Consider the following 21,044-nt stretch of genomic DNA (forward strand, 5'->3'; position numbering starts at 1 on the left):
ATGCAGCTAGGTTAAGTGAGCAGCAGAGATTTGGCAATTGGAGGCTAGTGTGGGAAAATGTGATGTTGTCCATTTTGGCAGGACGAATAAAAGAACACGATATTTTTAAATGGAGAGAGACTGCAGAATGCTGCAGTACAGCGGAATCTGGATGTTCTTGTATATGAATCACAAAAAGTTAGCATGCAGGTGCAGCAAGAAATTAGAACGGTACTATTGACCTTTATGCGCGGGATACAGAGCTTTAATGTAGAAAAGTCTTTGTACAACAGCTCAGGGCATTTCTGAGAGCACACCTGAATTACTCTGTACAGTTTTGATCTCTACTTAAGGAAGGACATACTGACATTGGAGACAGTTCAGAGAAGGTTCACTAGGCTGATTCCAGGGATGAAAGGGTTTTATGAGGAAGGTTGAGCAGGTTGGGCCAATACTCATTGGAGTTCAGAAGAATGAGAGGTGATCTTATTAAAACATACAAGACTCTGAAGGGGCTTGTCAGGGTAGATGCTGAGAGGATGTTTCCTTCTGGGTGAATCTGGAACCAGGGTACACGGTTTAAAAATATGGGGCGGGATTCTCCGACCCCCCGCCGGGTTGGAGAATCACCGGGGGGCGGAGTGAATCCCGCCCCGATGCCGGCTGCTGAATTCTCCGGCGCCAGGATTTTGGCGGGGACGGGAATCGTGCCGGTCGGCGGCCCCTGGCAGTGGCGCCCCCGGCGATTCTCCGGCCCGCGATGGGCTGAGCATCCGCCCGTTTTCAGCCGATCCTGCCGGCGTAAATCAAACCAGGTCTGTACCGGCGGGACCTGGCTCTACGAGCGGCCTGCAGAGTCCTCGGGGGGGGGGGGGGTGCGGGGGAATCTGGCCCTGGGGGGTGCCCCCGCAGTGGCCTGGCCCGGAATTGGGGCTCACCGATCCGCGGGCAGGTCTGTGCCGTGGGAGCACTCTTTCCCTCTGCGCTGGCTGCTGTCAACCTCTGCCTTGGCGGGCGTGGAGAAGCACCCCCCTGCGCATGCGCTGGGATGACATCAGCACACGCTGGCGCTCCCACGCATGCGCCAACTCATGCCGGCTGGCGGAGGCCCTTCGGCGCCGGTTGGCGCAGCGCTAACCCCGCTGGCGCCGGCCTAGCCCCTGAATGTGCGTAGGATTCCGCACCTTCCGGGCGGCCTGACGCGGGAGTGGTTCACGTCACTCCTCAGCGCCGGTACGGCCCGCCCCGCCGGGTAAGGGAGAATCCCGCCCATGGGATCTCCCATTTAAGACTGGTATGATGTATTCTCTCAGAGGGTTGTTAGTCTTTGGAATTCTTGTCCCCAGAGAGAGTGGGAGGTTGGGTCATGTTATAAATTCAAGGCTCAGTAAAACAGATTTTTTATCTACCAGGGCATTGAGGGCTATGGGGGGCAGGAGCGAAAGTAGAGTTAAAGCCTCAACAGATCAACTATCAACTTATTGAATGGTGGAGCAGAATAATTGGGTTGAATGTTGTAGAGAGTGAAGGATAGTTAGGAAAGGGGGGGGGTTGGGAAAGGGGTATTAGGTAGACAGGTCCATGTTTCTGTCAGTTCAATTATAATGCTGTTCATAAGAAAAGGTTTATTTGTGTTAAAGTTGCAAACCTGGTGACTGCAGTTTATTGGACTCAGCCAAGGACCTTGAATATATTCGTTAAAATCTAATTTTATCTGTTTTGCGACTCCGGGTCAAGTGGGGCTGGAATTGACTGTGCACTAGCCCAGGGTGTTCTAACTTGTACCCTCTACTGTGCCCTAATAGAGTGCAAACTAAATAAAATGATTATATCTGTAAGTGGATAAAATGCGAATCAGGTAGATTTTACTATAACTAGCACTATTACATACAATTTTTGATACAAACAACATCACATCATACACCACCTGTGGCATCATCATCAGTCTGCCTTGTACACAATCTTTTTTAAAAATAAATTCAGAGCACCCAATTAATTTTTTCCAATTAAGGGGCAATTTAGCATGGCCTACCCTGCACATCTTTGGGGTGTGGGGCGAAACCCATGCAAGCACAGGGAGAATGTGCAAATGCCACACGGACAAAGACCCAGAGCCGGGATTGAACCTGGGACCTCAGCAACATGAGGCAGCAGTGCTAACCACTGCGCCCAAAATTTTGCTGCAGAGGAAGAGCCTAAATTGATCGATCGTTTGGAAGGAAATCTGACTGTCAGTGTTGCACATGGCAGCTTTTTATTTTTTAAAATGCTTCACCCCAGATGGGACTTGAACCCACAATCCCTGGCTTAGGAGGCCAGTGCCTTATCCATTAGGCCACTGGGGCTATCACGCAATCTTGTACACTTTCTTAAATAAAAAACTCTCTAGAACAGGAAGCTTAAACTCAGGTTAATGAGCTACGTGATGTCTCTGTCCACCACCACCATGCTCCCACTCACCCCTAGCATTTGAAGCCAAGAAAGATAATTCATTGTATTTGCATGTATATGCTTAGAATTAATGAGCATAATTAATAGAACAAGACCATACACAATTTCTCAGTGAGAAATTGATGGAAAGGTTGGAGAAACAGTGTGAATAATTACCATTTTCTGCAGGGGTTTCACTGATCATCCACTGAAGTTAATGTGAAAACTGGAAGTGCGTAGAAATGTTGCCCTATTGTTCTTACCTGGTGGATTGTGCTGTTTGAATTTGTGACTGGTCTGGAAAGAGCTGCTGCTAACACTGTTGACTCTCTGGTAGGTAAATTCCAAATTTGAACAAGACTTGTTACAAGCAGCAGCTTGAGATATGAGCGATTTAGTGGGAATGTGGAATGTAACTTTACATGTGACCGACAAGACTCCTTGGGGAACACATGTGCCATCAAAAGGTGAAGAAACTAATAATTCACTCCTCTCTTTTCAGGATGTGGACACTCTGCCGACAAGAACTCGGAAGTCTACCATTAGTGGCTTCTGGTGTCTGACACTTGGATTGGTTATTCTACTATCTGGACTTATCTTGGGGGCAGTCTATGTCTACAAGCACTACTTTGTTACCCGGGTACAGTATATATTTTGTTGACTGAAAGAGCAATGTTTCTAGATGGAAGTCCTGTGGTGCAGTGGTACATCCCTAACTCTGAACTAGAAGCTCTGAGCTCAAGTCCAACACCAGGACTTGTTGGCCATGGAAGGAATGTTCAACAGGCTGATAATCAGCTGGGGAATCCTTTCACCACATCCCCACAGTATGTGTGTGTGTGTGTGTGAAAATAGGCTACACAAATGTTTCTTAAAGTATGAAAACAATGTTTGAATAGAATGAAATAACACCTTAGAAAGGATTCAACATTGCCACTATGTGACATTGATTGGCAGGACATACGGCGGTCAATTTTCATTTTCCTTCCATTGCATTCATGCTGATAAACAGAGCTGTAGGCCGATTATATTTCAATTTCCCACAGGCACCTGAGGCCCTGCCCTTCACCCTGTCAGAATGATTTTAAAGTAGACCCCAAAATTGGTGCCAGTAGTATCACCCAAAAACAGGTGAGCGCTTTAATTACATTTTCAGATGTCCATTGGTACTGGACATATAGAACACCTAAATAGAAACCAATGGTCCCTAAATGATTTGCTAGAACCTGCTCTCAAATACCCAACAATAATCTTTTTGCCAATGATTTTTGTATAGCTAAATGGAGCCCACTGTCTTCTTTTATATTCTTCTTACCCAACCTCAACAGCATTACCTAACCCCCACTCATTCTTCTGTGCATTTCTGTCTGAGAATCACAGATGAGTTGCTAGTTTTAACTCCTCCCAATCCACAAGATACCTGCCAGTACTCATTGAGCAGTGGGTCCTCCCCAATGTCACGGAGACGAGGCCCACCTATGAAAATGGTTGGGGCCTCCAACTGGTGACGTTGGGCAGGCGGAGCGTAATACTCGCTCACTACCTGAGTTGAAAATTGCCCCCATCTAGTCAAATGCAAGTTTAATAAAGATCCAGTTAACTGGTGCTGTGTGTACTCATTCCATCCTCCCCTGAAGAAATACATTTGTAAATACGCTTTCATTTAAAATGCTTATGCCCTCTTGTAATTATTATCTACATCTGTACCTCAGACCTTCCCTTAGCAAAACACAATTAATGGGCAATGTTTGTGTTGAAATTTCCCTTAAGGTAAGAGAGGCACACTCTTTTGTGGGAATCGTATTTCAGAACTCAATATGCCCAGAATACCATTTGCTTGCCATTAATTATTTAGAAAAACACTGATTTGTTTTTGCATTTTTCATTTTAAAACTTTCTTGCTTGATTTTGACTATTTATTTTGGCTCAGTGGTTTTTTATTTCCTTACATATGGGTGACATAATTTTTGATCATCACATTGGCACCTGTCGTTTAGACTTTTGAATCTGCGGCTCTTAATTCAGTGCTCGTGCATTTGGAGAGGAATTGTTGACCAACCAAGACAATGTCTTGATGCTATCTCTCAGTTTTTAAAAAAATATATTTTATTGAAAATTTTTGGTCAACCATCACAGTACATTGTGTATCCTTTACACAATAATATAACAGTATAAATAACAATGACCTGTTTTATAAACCAAGAATAAATAATATATAACTAAAACTAAATGGCAACTGCCTTGTCTCAGATAAATACTCTCCAAAAATATGATTTAACAGTCCAATATACAATTATTTATAGCAACGACCTATGCATATTATACATATATATTAACAACCCTGAGAGTCCTTCTGGTTCCTCCCCCCCCCCCCCCCACCACCCTGGGCTGCTGCTGCTACCTTCTTCTTTTCCATTCCCTCTATCTTTCTGTGAGGTATTCGACGAACGGTTGCCACCGCCTGGTGAACCCTTGAGCCGATCCCCTTAGGACGAACTTAATCCGTTCCAGCTTTATAAACCCTGCCATGTCATTTATCCAGGTCTCCACCCCCGGGGGCTTGGCTTCCTTCCACATCAACAGTATCCTGCGCCGGGCTACTAGGGACGCAAAGGCCAAAACATCGGCCTCTCTCGCCTCCTGTACTCCCGGCTCTTGTGCAACCCCAAATATAGCCAACCCCCAGCTTGGTTCGACCTGGACCCCCACTACTTTCGAAAGCACCTTTGTCACCCCCACCCAGAACCCCTGTAGTGCCGGACATGACCAGAACATGTGGGTGTGATTCGCTGGGCTTCTCGAGCATCTCGCACACCTATCCTCTACCCCAAAAAATTTACTGAGCCGTGCTCCAGTCATATGCGCCCTGTGTAACACCTTAAATTGAATCAGGCATTAGCCTGGCACACGAGGACGATGAGTTTACCCTACTTAGGGCATCCGCCCACAGCCCCTCCTCAATCTCCTCCCCCAGCTCTTCTTCCCATTTCCCTTTCAGCTCATCTACCATAATCTCCCCCTCGTCCCTCATTTCCCTATATATATCTGACACCTTACCGTCCCCGACCCATGTCTTTGAGATCACTCTGTCCTGCACCTCGTGCGTCGGGAGCTGCGGGAATTCCCTCACCTGTTGCCTCGCAAAAGCCCTCAGTTGCATATACCGGAATGCATTCCCTCGGGGCAACCCATATTTCTCGGTCCGCGCTCCCAGACTTGCGAACTTCCCATCCACAAACAGATCTTTCAGTTGCGTTACTCCTGCTCTTTGCCATATTCCAAATCCCCCATCCATTCTCCCCGGGGCAAACCTATGGTTATTTCTTATCGGGGACCCCACCAAGGCTCCCGTCTTTCCCCTATGCTGTCTCCACTGTCCCCAAATTTTCAAAGTCGCCACCACCACCGGGCTTGTGGTGTATTTCTTCGGTGAGAACGGCAATGGGGCCGTCACCATAGCTTGTAGGCTAGTCCCCCTACAGGACGCCCTCTCCAATCTCTTCCACGCCGCTCCCTCCTCTTCTCCCATCCACTTACTCACCATTGAGATATTGGTGGCCCAGTAGTACTCACTTAGGCTCGGTAGTGCCAGCCCCCCCCTATCCCTACTACGCTGTAAGAATCTCTTCCTCACTCTCGGGGTCTTCCCGGCCCACACAAAACTCATGATACTCTTTTCGATCCTTTTGAAAAAATCCTTCGTGATCACCACCGGGAGGCACTGAAACACAAAGAGGAATCTCGGGAGGACTACCATTTTAACCGCCTGCACCCTCCCTGCCAGTGACAGGGATACCATGTCCCATCTCTTGAAGTCCTCCTCCATTTGTTCCACCAATCGCGTTAAATTTAACCGATGCAATGTACCCCAATTCTTGGCTATCTGGATCCCCAAGTAACGAAAGTCCCTTGTTACCTTCCTCAGCGGAAAGTCCTCTATTTCTCTGCTCTGCTCCCCTGGATGCACCACAAACAACTCACTTTTCCCCATGTTCAGTTTATATCCTGAGAATTCTCCAAACTCCCGAAGTGTCCGCATTATCTCTGGCATCCCCTCCGCCGGGCCCACTACATATAACAACAAATCATCCGCATACAGAGATACCCGGTGTTCTTCTCCTCCTCTAAGTACTCCCCTCCACTTCTTGGAACCCCTCAATGCTATTGCCAGGGGCTCAATCGCCAGTGCAAACAATAATGGGGACAGAGGGCATCCCTGCCTTGTCCCTCTATGGAGCCGAAAGTATGCAGATCCCCGTCCATTCGTGACCACACTCGCCACTGGGGCCCCATACAACAGCTGCACCCATCCAACATATTCCTCTCCAATACCAAATCTCCTCAGCACCTCCCACAGATAATCCCACTCCACTCTATCAAATGCTTTCTCGGCATCCATCGCCACCACTATCTCCGCTTCCCCCTCTGGTGGGGGCATCATCATTACCCCTAGCAGCCTCCGTATATTCGTATTCAGCTGTCTCCCCTTCACAAACCCAGTTTGGTCCTCATGGACACAATCCTCTATCCTCATTGCCATTACCTTGGCCAGAATCTTAGCGTCTACATTTAGGAGGGAAATAGGTCTATAGGACCCGCATTGCAGCGGGTCCTTTTCCTTCTTTAGGAGAAGCGATATCGTTGCCTCAGACATAGTCGGGGGCAGCTGTCCCCTTTCTTTTGCCTCATTAAAGGTCCTCATCAGTAGCGGGGCGAGCAAGTCCACATATTTCCTGTAAAATTCAACTGGGAATCCATCCGGTCCCGGAGCCTTCCCCGCCTGCATGCTCCTAATTCCTTTCACTACTTCCTCTATTTCAATCTGTGCTCCCAGTCCCACCCTTTCCTGCTCCTCCACCTTGGGAAATTCCAGCCGGTCCAGAAAGCCCATCATTCTCTTCCTCCCATCCGGGGGTTGAGCTTCGTATAATCTTTTATAAAATGCCTTGAACACTCCATTCACTCTCTCCGCTCCCCGCTCCATCTCTCCTTCCTCACCCCTCACTCCCCCTATTTCCCTCGCTGCTCCCCTTTTCCTCAATTGGTGGGCCAGCAACCTGCTCGCCTTCTCCCCATATTCGTACTGTACACCCTGTGCCTTCCTCCACTGTGCCTCTGCAGTACCCGTTGTCAGCAAGTCAAATTCTACGTGTAGCCTTTGCCTTTCCCTGTACAGTCCCTCCTCCGGTGCCTCCGCATATTGCCTGTCCACCCTCAGAAGTTCTTGCAGCAACCGCTCCCGTTCCCTACTCTCCTGCTTTCCTTTATGTGCCCTTATTGATATCAGCTCCCCTCTAACCACTGCCTTCAGCGCCTCCCAGACCACTCCCACCTGGACCTCCCCATTATCATTGATTCCAAGTACTTTTCAATGCACCCCCTCACCCTTAGACACACCCCCTCATCTGCCATTAGTCCCATGTCCATTCTCCAGGGTGGGCGCCCTTCTGTTTCCTCCCCTATCTCCAGGTCCACCCAATGTGGAGCGTGATCCGAAATGGCTATAGCCGTATACTCCGTTCCCCTCACCTTCGGGATCAACGCCCTTCCCAAAACAAAAAAGTCTGTTCGCGAATAGACTTTGTGGACATAGGAGAAAAACGAAAACTCCTTACTCCTAGGTCTGCTAAATCTCCACAGGTCTACTCCTCCCATCTGCTCCATAAAATCTTTAAGCACCTTGGCTGCTGCCGGCCTCCTTCCAGTCCTGGACCTCGACCTGTCCAGCCCTGGTTCCAACACCGTATTGAAATCTCCCCCCATTACCAACTTTCCCACCTCTAGGTCCGGGATGCGTCCTAGCATACACCTCATAAAATTGGCATCATCCCAGTTCGGGGCATATACGTTTACCAAAACCACCGTCTCCCCCTGTAGTTTGCCACTCACCATCACGTATCTGCCCCCGCTATCCGCCACTATAGTCTTTGCCTCAAACATTACCCGCTTGCCCACTAATATAGCCACCCCCCTGTTTTTCGCATCTAGCCCCGAATGGAACACCTGCCCCACCCAACCTTTGCGTAGTCTCACCTGGTCTATCAGTTTCAAGTGCGTTTCCTGTAACATAACCACGTCTGCCTTAAGTTTCTTAAGGTGTGCGAGTACCCGTGCCCTCTTTATCGGCCCGTTCAGCCCTCTCACGTTCCACGTGATCAGCCGGGTTGGGGGGCTTTTTACCCCCCCCTTGTCGATTAGCCATCCCCTTTTTCCAGCTCCTCACCCGGTTCCCACGCAGCTATGTCCCCCCCCCAGGCGGTGCCCCCCCGCCCATCCCACCCCATACCAGCTCCCCCCTCTCCCCAGCAGCAGCAGCCCAATAATTCCCCCCTCCCACCCCCCCCGCTAGATCCCCCACTAGCGTAGTTACACCCCCCATGTTGCTCCCAGAAGTCAGCAAACTCTGGCCGACCTCGGCTTCCCCCCGTGACCTCGGCTCGCACCGTGCGACGCCCCCTCCTTCCTGCTTCCCTATTCCCGCCATGATTATCATAGCGCGGGAACCTTGGCCCCGCCCCCAATGGCTAACACCCCATCTCCTCCACCTCCTTTCCTCCCCCCACCACCTCCTGTGGAAGAGAGAAAAGTTACCACATCGCAGGATTAATAACATAAAACTCCTCTTTCCCCCCTTTTTACCCCCCTCTTCGCCCTCCATACTCGCCCCACCACTTTGTTTCAAACGTTCTTTTTTTTTAATAACCCGCTCATTCCAATTTTTATTCCACGATAAAAGTCCACGCCTCATCCGCCGTCTCAAAGTAGTGGTGCCTCCCTTGATATGTGACCCACAGTCTTGCCGGTTGCAGCATTCCGAATTTTATCTTCTTTTTGTGAAGCACCGCCTTGGCCCGATTAAAGCTCGCCCTCCTTCTCGCCACCTCCGCACTCCAGTCTTGGTATACGCGGATCACCGCGTTCTCCCACTTACTGCTCCGAGTTTTCTTTGCCCATCTAAGGACCATCTCTCTATCCTTAAAACGGAGGAATCTCACCACTATGGCTCTAGGAATTTCTCCTGCTCTCGGTCCTCGCGCCGTCACTCGGTATGCTCCCTCCACCTCCAGCGGACCCGCCGGGGCCTCCGCTCCCATTAACGAGTGCAGCATCGTGCTCACATATGCCCCGACGTCCGCTCCCTCCGCACCTTCAGGAAGACCAAGAATCCTTAGGTTGTTCCTCCTCGCGTTGTTCTCCAGCGCCTCCAGCCTTTCCACACATCGTTTATGGTGTGCCTCGTGCATCTCCGTCTTCACCACCAGGCCCTGTATGTCGTCCTCATTCTCGGCAGCCTTTGCCTTCATGACCCGAAGCTCCCGCTCCTGGGTCTTTTGCTCCTCCTTTAGCCCTTCGATCGCCTGTAATATCGGGGCCAACAGCTCCTTCTTCTTTTCCTTTTTGAGTTCTTCCACGCAGCGTTTAAAAAACTCGTGTTGTTCAGGGCCCCATATTAAACTGCCACCTTCCAACGCCATCTTGGTTTTTGCTTGCCTTCCTTGCCGCTGCTCTAAAGGATCCACCACAATCCGGCCACCTTCCTCTCCTTTTTTCATCCGTATCCAGGGGGGATTCCCTTCTGGTTCACCGCACAGTACTTTTAGCCGTTAAAATTGCCGTTGGGGCTCTTATTAAGAGCCCAAAAGTCCGTTCCACCGGGAGCTGCCGAAACGTGCGACTCAGCTGGTCATCGCCGCACCCGGAAGTCTCATCTCTCAGTTTTTAATGGTGTTTAAATATTAAGCCGAACAGAAGTTAAAATCTTTCAATTTGTGCGAACTACCAATACTGATCTACCAATTTGGTCAGTAACTACACCTACAGAGGATTATGGCTCTTTTTTTCTACTCTGCTGGATTCAGTAAATTCTGCCGGTTAATGAAAATTGATCAATTGAAAACACAATTACAAACAAAAATAATTTGAAGACTGGAGTCCATTGCAACCTCAGAAACAGTACGGTTTCAGAACCTTGCAGGTTGTGAATAACGCTTTGAGAATTGAATACAGTTCAATGAGTCATTAAACCATTCAAAAAGAGTGACTTGGTTCCCATAATGAATATCCAGGGCTTTGATTATTGCTGATGAGGTCACTGGGCAATTTAATAGCACTGCATGTGAAAAGGTATTGAAATAATTCCAATATGTTTTCATCTGAAGTTAGCCCCACTCCAGCATGCGGTTATGATTCAAGAATTTCAATAGAAAATGGTTAACAATGGTTTTTTTCACGAATAACCTATTGACATCAATTTCACACATACTGTGTAACACCAAAATGATAAACCTTTAACGAACAGCCTGATGCGACCATCAATTCACACGAGACAGAGAGTTGAAGTGAACAGTGGCTTTCATCAACTAGAACAGTGCCTGCCTGCGACTGCTCTGCACTGAGAGCTGCCTACAGGGCAGCTGCTCTATATACCTCCCCTAAAGGGGCCGGAGCCAGGGGCTGAGCCCACAAGAGCACCAACATGATACAAGCGGTGTAATACAATACAATGGTCTAAAGGTGGAGCCCACATGGGCAACAGCATAGTACAATGCAATACAGTGGTGAATGGTTACCATAATACGTTCACCCCCGTTAAAAAATTGATATCCGGCGGGGGTGAAGGGCTCACAAGTTGAGTCTGTCCGGCGCCCTGATCGTGCACTGCGATCACCTGAGCTCTGGTTTTGCAGCGGGCACGGGTGTCAAACTCGTCGGTGCGGGCATAGGTGTTAAACTCGTCAATGTGGGCACAGGTGTGGACTCCTGGAGCGTGTCTTCTGGAGCTTCATCCCTGTAGGCCGGCGATGGGGGGCGGGGGTATAGGAGGGGGTGTGGAGGCCATCTCGGGGTGGGGGCGCTGTTCGGTGTAGGTTGGGGGGGGGGGAGGGGATCCTGCGGGTGCCAGATCCTCGAGGGAGACTGTATCTTGTCGGCGTCGGGGTGCGCTACGTATGCATACTGGGGGTTGGTGTGAAGGAGCTGGACCCTCACGACCAGGGGGTCGGACGTATGGCTCCTCACGCGTTTCCGGAGCAGTACGGGCCCCGGTGTCTTCAGCCAGGACGGAAGCGAGACCCTGGAGGTGGATTCCTCGGGAAAACAAATAGGCGGTCATGAGGGGTCTCGTTCGTGGCCGTGCAAAGAAGTGACCTAATGGAGTGGAGCGCGTCGCGGAGGACCTCCTGCCAGTGGGAAGCTGGGAGATTCCTAGACCGTAGGGCCAGGAGGACGGTCTTCCATACCGTTGCGTTCTCCCTCTCCACCTGTCCGTTTCCCCGGGGGTTGTAACTGGTAGTCCTGCTAGAGGCGATGCCCTTACCGAGCAGGTACTGACGCAGTTCGTCGCTCATAAAGGAGGAGCCCCGGTCACTGTGGATGTAAGTGGGGAAACCGAACAAGGTGACGATACTATGTAGGGTCTTAATGACAGTGGCTGCAGTCATGTCGGGGCAAGGGATTGCAAAGGGGTAGCGGGAGCACTCGTCAACGACATTGAGGAAATACGTGTTGCGGTTGGTAGAAGGGAGGGGCCCTTTGAAGTCGATATTGAGGCGCTCGAAGAGCCGGGATGCCTTCACCAGATGTGCCTGCCTTAGCCGGTCGATTGAAGTGCGGCTTACGGAACCTCTGGTGACGGCGGACAGGAGGCAGCCGCACATTGGAGGGCTCCCGTTCGGGAACGGCATTTTCGGGGTTTAACGCCCGGTCCCAGGGGCAGCGGAGGCGGCAAAAGCAGGGAGAAGGCACAGTGAAAGGAAATGTCGAAAATAAGTAAAGAAACGGCCGTGAAAAAAGCTACTGAAAGTCCGTCGGGGAGTGGAAAGGTCACCGCGGGGACAGCAAGAAAAGTGGAGGCTGGGGCACCAGGGGAGGCTGCATTGCCCACGGCTGAAGAAATGACTAAGGTGATGGCCGTGGAACTCGAAAGGCAGTTCACAAAACACATAGAGGCGATGAGGAAGGAGATGGGGATGGTATTGAAAGTGCTGGTGGAGGAGGCGATTGCCCCGGTGAGGGCGGCGGTATTGAGCGCAGTGGCGGAGGTGCGGGAGCAAGGTGAGGCGCTGAAGGAAGTGGAAGAGACATTATTGCAGCACAGTGATCAACTTACAGTGGGACTTTCACTTGCAATGATGGTTCTTTGGGGCTTGGGTGTGTATTGGGGGTTTGTGTGCTAAAGGGGATTTCTTGGTTTTCCTGGGACCAGGCAAGTGGGAAAGAGACCCGGGCGGGGGCCTCCACGCTGGTCGTTTTTAAGCCAGCCAGTGAACGGGAGTGAGGTGGGGGAGGGGCTTGTGCCATCGGAGCCTGGCAGAACAGGTTCTGATGAGTCTAGCCGGGGTGGAAAGTTGGAGGAGGAGTTTCATAAGAGGAAGTGGAGGGGAGAAGCCGGGGAGGGGTGGTGGGGGGAGCTGTTTACAATTCATGGGTGTCATTTACGGTACTCTTTCAGGGATTGGATGGCATTGAATGTTAGCGGGGGGGGGGGGGGACAGACGGACTCTATAGGTCAATGGTAACCATAGGCGATTCCTGATTCCTTAGTTTTTTTTCCCCTTTGTCTTTCCCACCGTGGGAGGGTTTGTTTTATTTGATGCTTATATTGTCAGGTGGGGCGTTGTTTCGGGTGGTAGGCGGATGGGATCGTCGTTGTTGATATGGGGATTGACTTTTTATTTGTTACCGTTTACTGTTTGTTGGTGGGGTGTAAATTCTGAAGAAAATGTGAAAATGGAGAATAAAAATATTTTACGAAAAAAGAGTGTGGCTTACACTCCGTGCAGACTTGACAGTCCCTGGCCATGGCCCTGACCTCCTCGGTAGAGTAGGGAAGGTTGCGGGCCTTGATGTAGTGGATAGGCCAGGTGACCCCCGGGTGGCAGAGGTCATCGCGGATGGCCCGGAGTCGGTCATCTTGCACGCTGGCGCATGTGCCGCGGTACAGGGCATCTGGAGGCTCATTGAGCTTCCCAGGACGATACACTGTATCGTAATTATAAGTGGAGAGTTCGATGCTCCACCTCAAGGTTTTATCGTTCTTGATCTTGCCCCGCTGTGTACTGTCGAATATGAAGGCTACTGACCGTTGGTCGGTGACGAGGGTAAACCTCCTACCTGCGAGGTAGTGCCTCCAGTGCCGTACAGCTTCCACGATGGCTTGAGCTTCTTTTTCGACTGAGGAGTGTTGGATTTCGGAGGCGTTGAGGGTACAAGAGAAAAATGCGTCTGGCCTGCCTGCCTGGTTAAGGGTGGCGGCGAGGGCGACATTTGACGCGTCGCTCTCCACCTGGAAGGGGACGGACTCCTCCATCGCGCACATTGCGGCTTTGGCAATATCTGCCTTGATGCGGCTGAAGGCCAGGCGTGCCACAGCTGCCAGCGGGACGATGGTAGCTTTGATCAGTGGGCGGGCTTTGTCCGCATAGTTGGGGACCTACTGGGCATAATAGGAAAAGAACCCGAGGCACCTTTTCAGGGCCTCGGGGCAGTGGGGAAGGGGGAGTTGCAGGAGGGGGTGCATACGGTTGGGGTCGGGCCCTAGAACTCCGTTTTCCACGACATAGCCGAGGGCGCCCCTCTCGAGCAGGCGCTTTGTGTGACATAGTTGGACAGGACTCCAGCCACGTTTGCGACCCGGACGACGAGTTCCATGTGTTGGGAGGCTGTGACGGCCTTGTAGTTGCAGCTTTGCGCGAGGACCTTGTGGTCGTGTAGGTACTCCTCCACCTATTCCCTGGGGCGTTGGCGGCGAGTGGTGAGGAGATGCCGCGCAAACACTTCGTTCACCGGCCTCACGTATTGGTGCTTCAGCATCGCGAGCGCGTCTGAGTATGTGGTCGCTTCCTCGAGTTGCACGGAGATTTGATGGCTCATCCGGGCATGGAGGAGGCTCATTTTCTGTTCATCGGTGACGGAGGGCGAGGAGGAGGCGGCGAGGTAGGCCTCGAAACATTGGAGCCACTGTGAAAAAATCCCTTTGGCTTCGGCGGCCTGTGGGTCGAGTTCCAGTCGGTCAGGTCTGAGGGCTGCTTCCATGGCGATGTTGTAGTTGATTAAATTGATGCGACCATCAACTCACGTGACAGAGAGATGAAGTGAACAGTGGCTTTAATCAACTAGAACAGTGCCTGCCTGCGACTGCTCTGCACTGAGAGCCGCCTACAGGACAGCTGCTCTATATACCTCCCCTCAAGGGGGTGGAGCCAGGGGCGGAGCCCACAAGGGCACCAACATGATACAAGCGGTGTAATATGGTACAATGGTCCACAGGTGGAGCCCACATGGGTACCAACATAGTACAATGTAATACAGTGGTGAATGGTTCCCATAATACGTTCACCACACAGCCTCTATAATGCCCATTATATTAATTTTCGTTCATTTGAAATCACTTGAGGCTCTCCAAAATTTTCCTAAAGCATGCAATGCTTTTTCATAAAGAAATGCATAAAATACCAGATGGGATTATTTATTCATCAGACTCATAATCTTTCAATTGTTTTTCTGTTCATTGAGATGTCCCGACATGAAGCAGTGGCTGGGACTTTCCGGTCCTGTCCGCCACAGAACCATAAAATTCCTTACCTAAGTCAACTGGTCTGTCAAATTTTCCGTCTTGCCCGCAACAATTCCCACTGTGGACAGGACTGGAAAATCCACTTTGGGAGGAAGAACAGAAATGTATTTCCTAAATAGTGAGAGATTGGGAAGTGTTGATATCCAAAGGGGCCTAGGTGTCCTTGTTCATAAGTCACTGAATGCTAACATGCAGGTGCAACAGGCAATTAGGAAGGCGAATGTTATGTTGGCCTCTATTGCAAAAGTAAAGTATACTGCAATTGTATAAAGCCTTGGTGAAACAGCACCTGGAGTATTGTATACAGTTCTGGTCTCCTTACTTACGGAAACATATACCTGCCATAGAGGGTGTGCAACAAAGGGTCACCAGTCTGATCCCGGGAATGGCAGAATTGTCCTATGAGGATAGATGAAAAGACCAAACCTATATTCTGTGGAGTTTAGAAGAATGAGATATGACTTCAATTAAAGTCACAATTCTTACCGGGCTGGTAGATACAGGAAGGATGTTTCCCCCAGCTGTGAGGCCTAGAACCAGAGGCACACAGTCTCAGAATAAGAGGTGGACTATTTCAGACTGAGGCGAGAGGATTTTCTTTCTCTCAGAGGCTGGGTGAATCTTTGAAATTCTCTGTTCAAGAGGGAAGACTCAATCATTCAATATATTCAAGACAGAGATCGATAGATTTCTAGATAATAAAGATATAAAGGGATTTGGGGATAGTATGGAAAAATGGGCCAAAACTCTCAGGCCGCTGGAATTCCACGTTCCCGCGCGGGAAATTTAATATGGATATATGCATTATATTGTATTTATAAGAGATGAATTCATTCTGAAATGAATAAAATGGCATTCCCCTTTAAATATTTGACGTAATGAGGTTCAACCCTCTGTCCCAGAATGTTCCAGTGCATTAATAGAAGGCAACCTTTCATAATAACCACAATCAGAGACTGCTTCCAAATCAGTCTGACTCCAATCTTTCTGACCAGAATGCACCCCCGCCTATGGGTTTTCCAGCAGCATGGGGTGGATTCAATGGGAAATCTCACTGACAAGTGGGGAGTAGAGAATCCCGCTGCCAGTAAACGGCACCCCGCCAAGAAACCGGGGGACCAGAGAATCCAGCCCACGATGTTGAGGTGGAAGATCAGTCTTGAACCAGCTGAATGGTGAAGCAGGCTCCGAGATTGAATAGCTTTTGCCTGATCCTATTCCCTATATTTCTCTTGGAAGCTTCCAGTTGATTGTTTACTTCACAGAATCACAGAAATACACAGTGCAGAAGAGGCCCTTAGTCCCATCAAGTCTGCACCAACACATGAAAAATACCTGACCGACCTACCTAATCCCATTTGGCCCATAGCCTTGAATGGTATAACGTGCCAGGTACTTTTTAAAGCACGTGAGGCAAACCACCTCTACCACACTCCCAGGAAGTGCATTTCAGACTGTCACCATCCTCTGAATCATAGAATCCCTATTGTGCAGAAGGAGGCCATTCGTCCCATTGAGTCTGCACCGTCTCTTAGAAAGAGCATCCATGGTCCACCCTATTCCCAAAACCCAGTAACCCCACCTAACCTTTTAAACACTAAGGGGCAATTTAGCATGGCCCGTCCAGCAAACCTGCACATCTTTGGACTGTGATAGGAAACTGGAGCATCCGGAGGAAACCCACGCAGACACAGGGATAAAGTGCAAACTCCACACAGTCACCCGAGGTCGGAATTGAATCTGGGTCCCTGGAGCTGTGAGGCAGCAATGCTGACCACTGTGCCAATGTGCCGCCCGAAAAAAGTTTTCCCTCACATCCCCCCCAAATCTCCTGCCCCTCACCTTGACCTTGTGTCCCCTCGTAACTGACCCTTCAACTAAGGGGAACAGCTGCTCCCTATCCACCCTGTCCTTGCCCTTCATAAGCTTGTACACCTCGATCAGGTTGCTGCTCAATCTTCTCTGCTCCAACGAAAACAACCCAAGCCTATCTAACCTCTCTTCATAACTTCATACTTGAAAGAGAATTCATTAGTAACAAAATTTAATATGGATATATGCATTATATTGTATTTATAAGAGAAGAATTAATTCTGAAATGAATAAAATGGCATTCCCCTTTAAATATTTGACGTAACGAGGTTCCACCCTCTTTCCCAGAATGTTCCAGTGCATTAATAGAAGGCAACCTTACATAATAACCACAATCAGAGACTGAAGTATTTGCTTCCAAATCAGTCTGACTCCAATCTTTCTGACCAGAATGCAATGATTCATCAGGTCTTCAGTATTCTAGGCAAAACGCCTAGAGGCAAAACAAAAAAATGACTCACGGGCTCGCCTACTGCAGATAAATCAGCGACTAAATACAGAAAATACTAGATAAACTCAGCAGGCCTGGCATTATTTGTGGATCAGTTAATCGGCTGATTGTTGTTGATAACAGGTATCCTAGGCCTCGGAATTTTCCAACTTCTCATTTCAAGTAGACCAATTGGAGGTAAAAGGCTCTGTCGAAAGGCATGCTGGGGAGAAGAATGTATGCATAAATGAAGAAAATAAAAACTAGCATGGCTAATGAACTACTCTGTCTGTACTATGAAGCATTACAATAGTAGATGCAAATTAGATAACAGTAATTGGAGCCTTACCAGTCAATGCATGCAAGACATTTACTAAACTGAAGGGCACTGGGGGGTTTTCTCTTGGATATCCAGTCAAATTTGGAGACGAATGTGATGTGGATAGTTAACTAATACAATTAAGATAAAAATCCTTTACAGGAAAACAAGTCAAACTCTAATGACACATTGTATTTGGAAAAACTGGCAGCACGGTGGTGCAGTGGTTAGCACTGCTGCCTCACGGCGCTGATGACCCGGATTCGATCGCGGCCCATCGTCAGTGTCCATGTGGAGTTTGCACATTCTCCCCGTCTCTGCGTGGGTTTCACCCACACAATCCAAAGATGTGCAGGGTAGGTGGATTGGCTAAGCTAAATTGCCCCTTTAAAAAAATAGACCTGTGCATTAATCACAGGCAACACTGCATTCTAATCACAGTTTGGTATCTCACCGCCTACCTGAGCACACACTCCCGATCAGCGAACCGATGAAACCGAACCAGCACCGCCCGCGGCAGCTATTTAGCCTTGGGCCTCCTCGCCAGCACTCTATGGACCCCTTCCAGCTCCAGGGGCCCCTGGAAGGACCCCGCTTCCATCAGCGAGAACATAGGGCTGGATTCTCCGTTTCTGAAGCCAAGTGCCAACGCCAACGGAGGATCCGTGGTGTTTCAAGACGGTAAAATTGGCACAAAACCCTCCCCTATTCCAATACCGGTGAGGGCCTCGCACCAGCGCCACGTGAAACACCCACTGAATGTGCGGAAAACGGTTGGAGAATCGCCGGATCCCGGGCCGTACATGCGTAGGGCTGACGAGCTGCAACCGCGCACGCCTACAACCCCCACATATGCACCGGTCACACCAGAAAACATGGCACCGGCCATGCTGGACTGCGTACCCGCCCATCCTAACCACCTGGCCACCCCCCACCACTCCCCCCAGCCCTAGTAGAAGCCCCTGGCCAGCGGCACGGATCTGGGCCGAGTGTGGCAGTGCTGGACACTGTCGGGTGGACTGGCTCATGAAGTACCAACAGCATGGCGGTTGCGCGCGGCACGCGTCCCGATGACATCGATTTGGAGGGGCATAGTATTGCGAACCAGCGTCAAGTCGGTGCTTGCCCTGATTTCGCCGTCAGGAGTCATCCTCCACCCGATCGCCGTTCTTGATTTCAGCATCGGCTACAGAGACTCCCGCCCACAGTCTCTCAAATGGAGAATCCCGCCCTTTGTTTTAGACTGGCCCATTCAATCTTGATAATACCCTTTGGATTTGTTTCAGGAAAGAGCATCAATTCACATCAGTCTGTTCACTGATTCACAGAGGAGTGGTTTTAATCCGCAAAGATGTCAGGTGACCTTTGGACGGCCATATTTTTGGCCTAAGATATAAAAGTGGGTTTCAAATTCAGAACAGGGCATGCAGGTAGTGGACATGACATCCCCTTTCACCTCTATGCTCATTGACCGACACTGGCTCCCAGCCAAGCAACGTCTTGATTTTAAAATTCTCATCCTTGTTTTGAAGCTCTCCATGACCTTGCCCCTCCCTGTCTCTGTAATCTCCTCCGATCCCACTCCTCTTATTCTGCCATCTTGTGCATGCCCGGATGCAATTGCTCCACCATTTGTGGTTGCGCCTTTATTAGCCTCGGCTCCAAAATCTGGGATTCCCTCCCTACACTCATCCACCTCTATTGTCGCTTTCCTTCTTTTAGACTCTTTTTGAAGCCTACCTCTTTCACCAGACATTTCTTCATCTGATTTAATATTTCCTTATGTGGCTTGATGTCTTTCTTTGTTTTATAATGCTGCTGTGAAGTGCCTTGGGAAGTTGCATTACATTGAAATGTAGAAGTTGTGATTGTTGCTGCTGTTCAGGATACACTGGCCCAGATCCCTGCAAAGTAGCAATCATGTTGGATTACAGCTCCACTGAAGCTTTTCCACAACTGGATGCTGCTCCACATTTCTCAGCAGCTCTTCCAAGCCCAAATTCTTCAGAAATACGGAGTACAGCATTCCTCGAGGAACTCCATTGCATGGCAGAGCTGGGGGCCATGTGAGGGTAGCAGGGAAAGGAGGAGGGGTGGGGTGGGGCGTGAATCCAGACACACCCATATTTTCCAGCACTAGCAGCTCTTAGATACGTTTAAATGTCCAGTGTGAAGATTAGTGAATGGGTGAGTGGATGACTAGGTGGGTGGGTTGGATGGTAGGGTGGGTAGATGGGTGAATAGATAGATGGATAGAAGGCAGGTAGGTAAGGTGCCAGGTTGGTAGGGTCACAGGTGGCTGAGGTGGAAAGTGAGTAGGTGGGCAGTTGGAGAAAGTGGGTAATGTGGTAGTTGGATTAGTTGTAGCTGAGTAGGATGGTAGGTGGGTGGGGTGGCTGGTGGTCCTCAGCACTGTGAGGCAGCAGTGCTAACCACTGCGCCACCATACTTCCCTCCTTGGGTTGATTTAATCAAAACCAACAACAGCAGAGTCAACCAGTTACTGCTAATCGCGTGCAAATAAGATAGATTGATACAGAGGTGGTTATTTATAGTTTCTTCATTCAACTGACAGCAGAAATTATACATTGTCTCACTTTTGCGAGGCATATTTGCAAACGGGCAGTTTAATCATTTTGTTGCTAGGCTGCAGTTACTAAGTAATATTTTTTGGATTTGTTTATTTTTTAATTTAAATACAAAAGGCTTCTGAGAGACGAGGGAACTAGTGTTCTGAAAGATATTCCAAAGGGAGTGATATATTATTAAATTTCGATTGAATTGATCTTTGTCAGATAAACAAAGTATTCAAGTTTAGGAATACCACTCAATGACAAATTACAGTTGCATTAAGTGGTTTTAAAAGGTAAGCAATAGATTTAATACAATGTTAATAGCTGCCGAGTAGTAGTTTAAACCAGGGTTTTTCAAATTGGGGTTCGTGACCTGTGGTGGGTCGCGAGCGGATGTTGGCAGGGTCGGCGAACGGTCGATTGCGGCATTCCCGATCTCGGGAGAAGCGGCCAACATCTGCGACCAGTTTTTAGGAATACTCGCAGCGGCCACCTTTTAAGCTGAGAATGCCGGCTGCCATCAGCCTTTAAATGCAAACTCTGGACTTCTGGTTGCTGCTATGCAGAGCTAAGTCGCACGTTCGGCAGCTCCCACATGGAACGGACCTTTGGGCTTTTTTCAGGGCCCCCAACGGCATTTTTCCGACATTTCCCGGTGTGGGAAGAAGACTGCAACATTCCCCCGACTGTATATGGCTTAGACCAGGAGTGGGGCGACTAAGAAAGTGGTGGTGAAGCCAAAGAAAGTGCGAGGGAAGAAGAGCAAGATGGCGGTGGGCGGGGACCAGGCAGCGTGGATGCAGTGAGCGCAGGAGCAGCAGGAGGGTATCCAGCGCTGCTTCATGGAGCTCAAAGCGGACCTGCTGG

At 49.5% G+C, this 21,044-nt stretch overlaps 1 protein-coding gene and 1 non-coding gene across 2 annotated transcripts in view; one reads left to right on the forward strand and one right to left on the reverse strand.

Annotated features, from left to right (window-relative positions):
- LOC140389931 (integral membrane protein 2C-like) overlaps positions 1-21,044 on the forward strand; it is a 100,947-nt gene that overhangs the window by 59,001 nt on the left and 20,902 nt on the right. The window contains exon 2 of the mRNA XM_072474587.1: positions 2,912-3,049. Coding sequence (XP_072330688.1) covers positions 2,912-3,049 — 138 coding nt within the window. The remainder of the gene's footprint in view (positions 1-2,911; positions 3,050-21,044) is intronic.
- trnar-ccu (transfer RNA arginine (anticodon CCU)) lies at positions 2,252-2,324 on the reverse strand. The gene has a single exon. It is a non-coding gene; the product is annotated as a tRNA-Arg (tRNA).

Source organism: Scyliorhinus torazame, chromosome 14, assembly GCF_047496885.1.
Source record: "Scyliorhinus torazame isolate Kashiwa2021f chromosome 14, sScyTor2.1, whole genome shotgun sequence".
In the NCBI taxonomy this organism is placed as follows: Eukaryota; Metazoa; Chordata; class Chondrichthyes; order Carcharhiniformes; family Scyliorhinidae; genus Scyliorhinus; species Scyliorhinus torazame.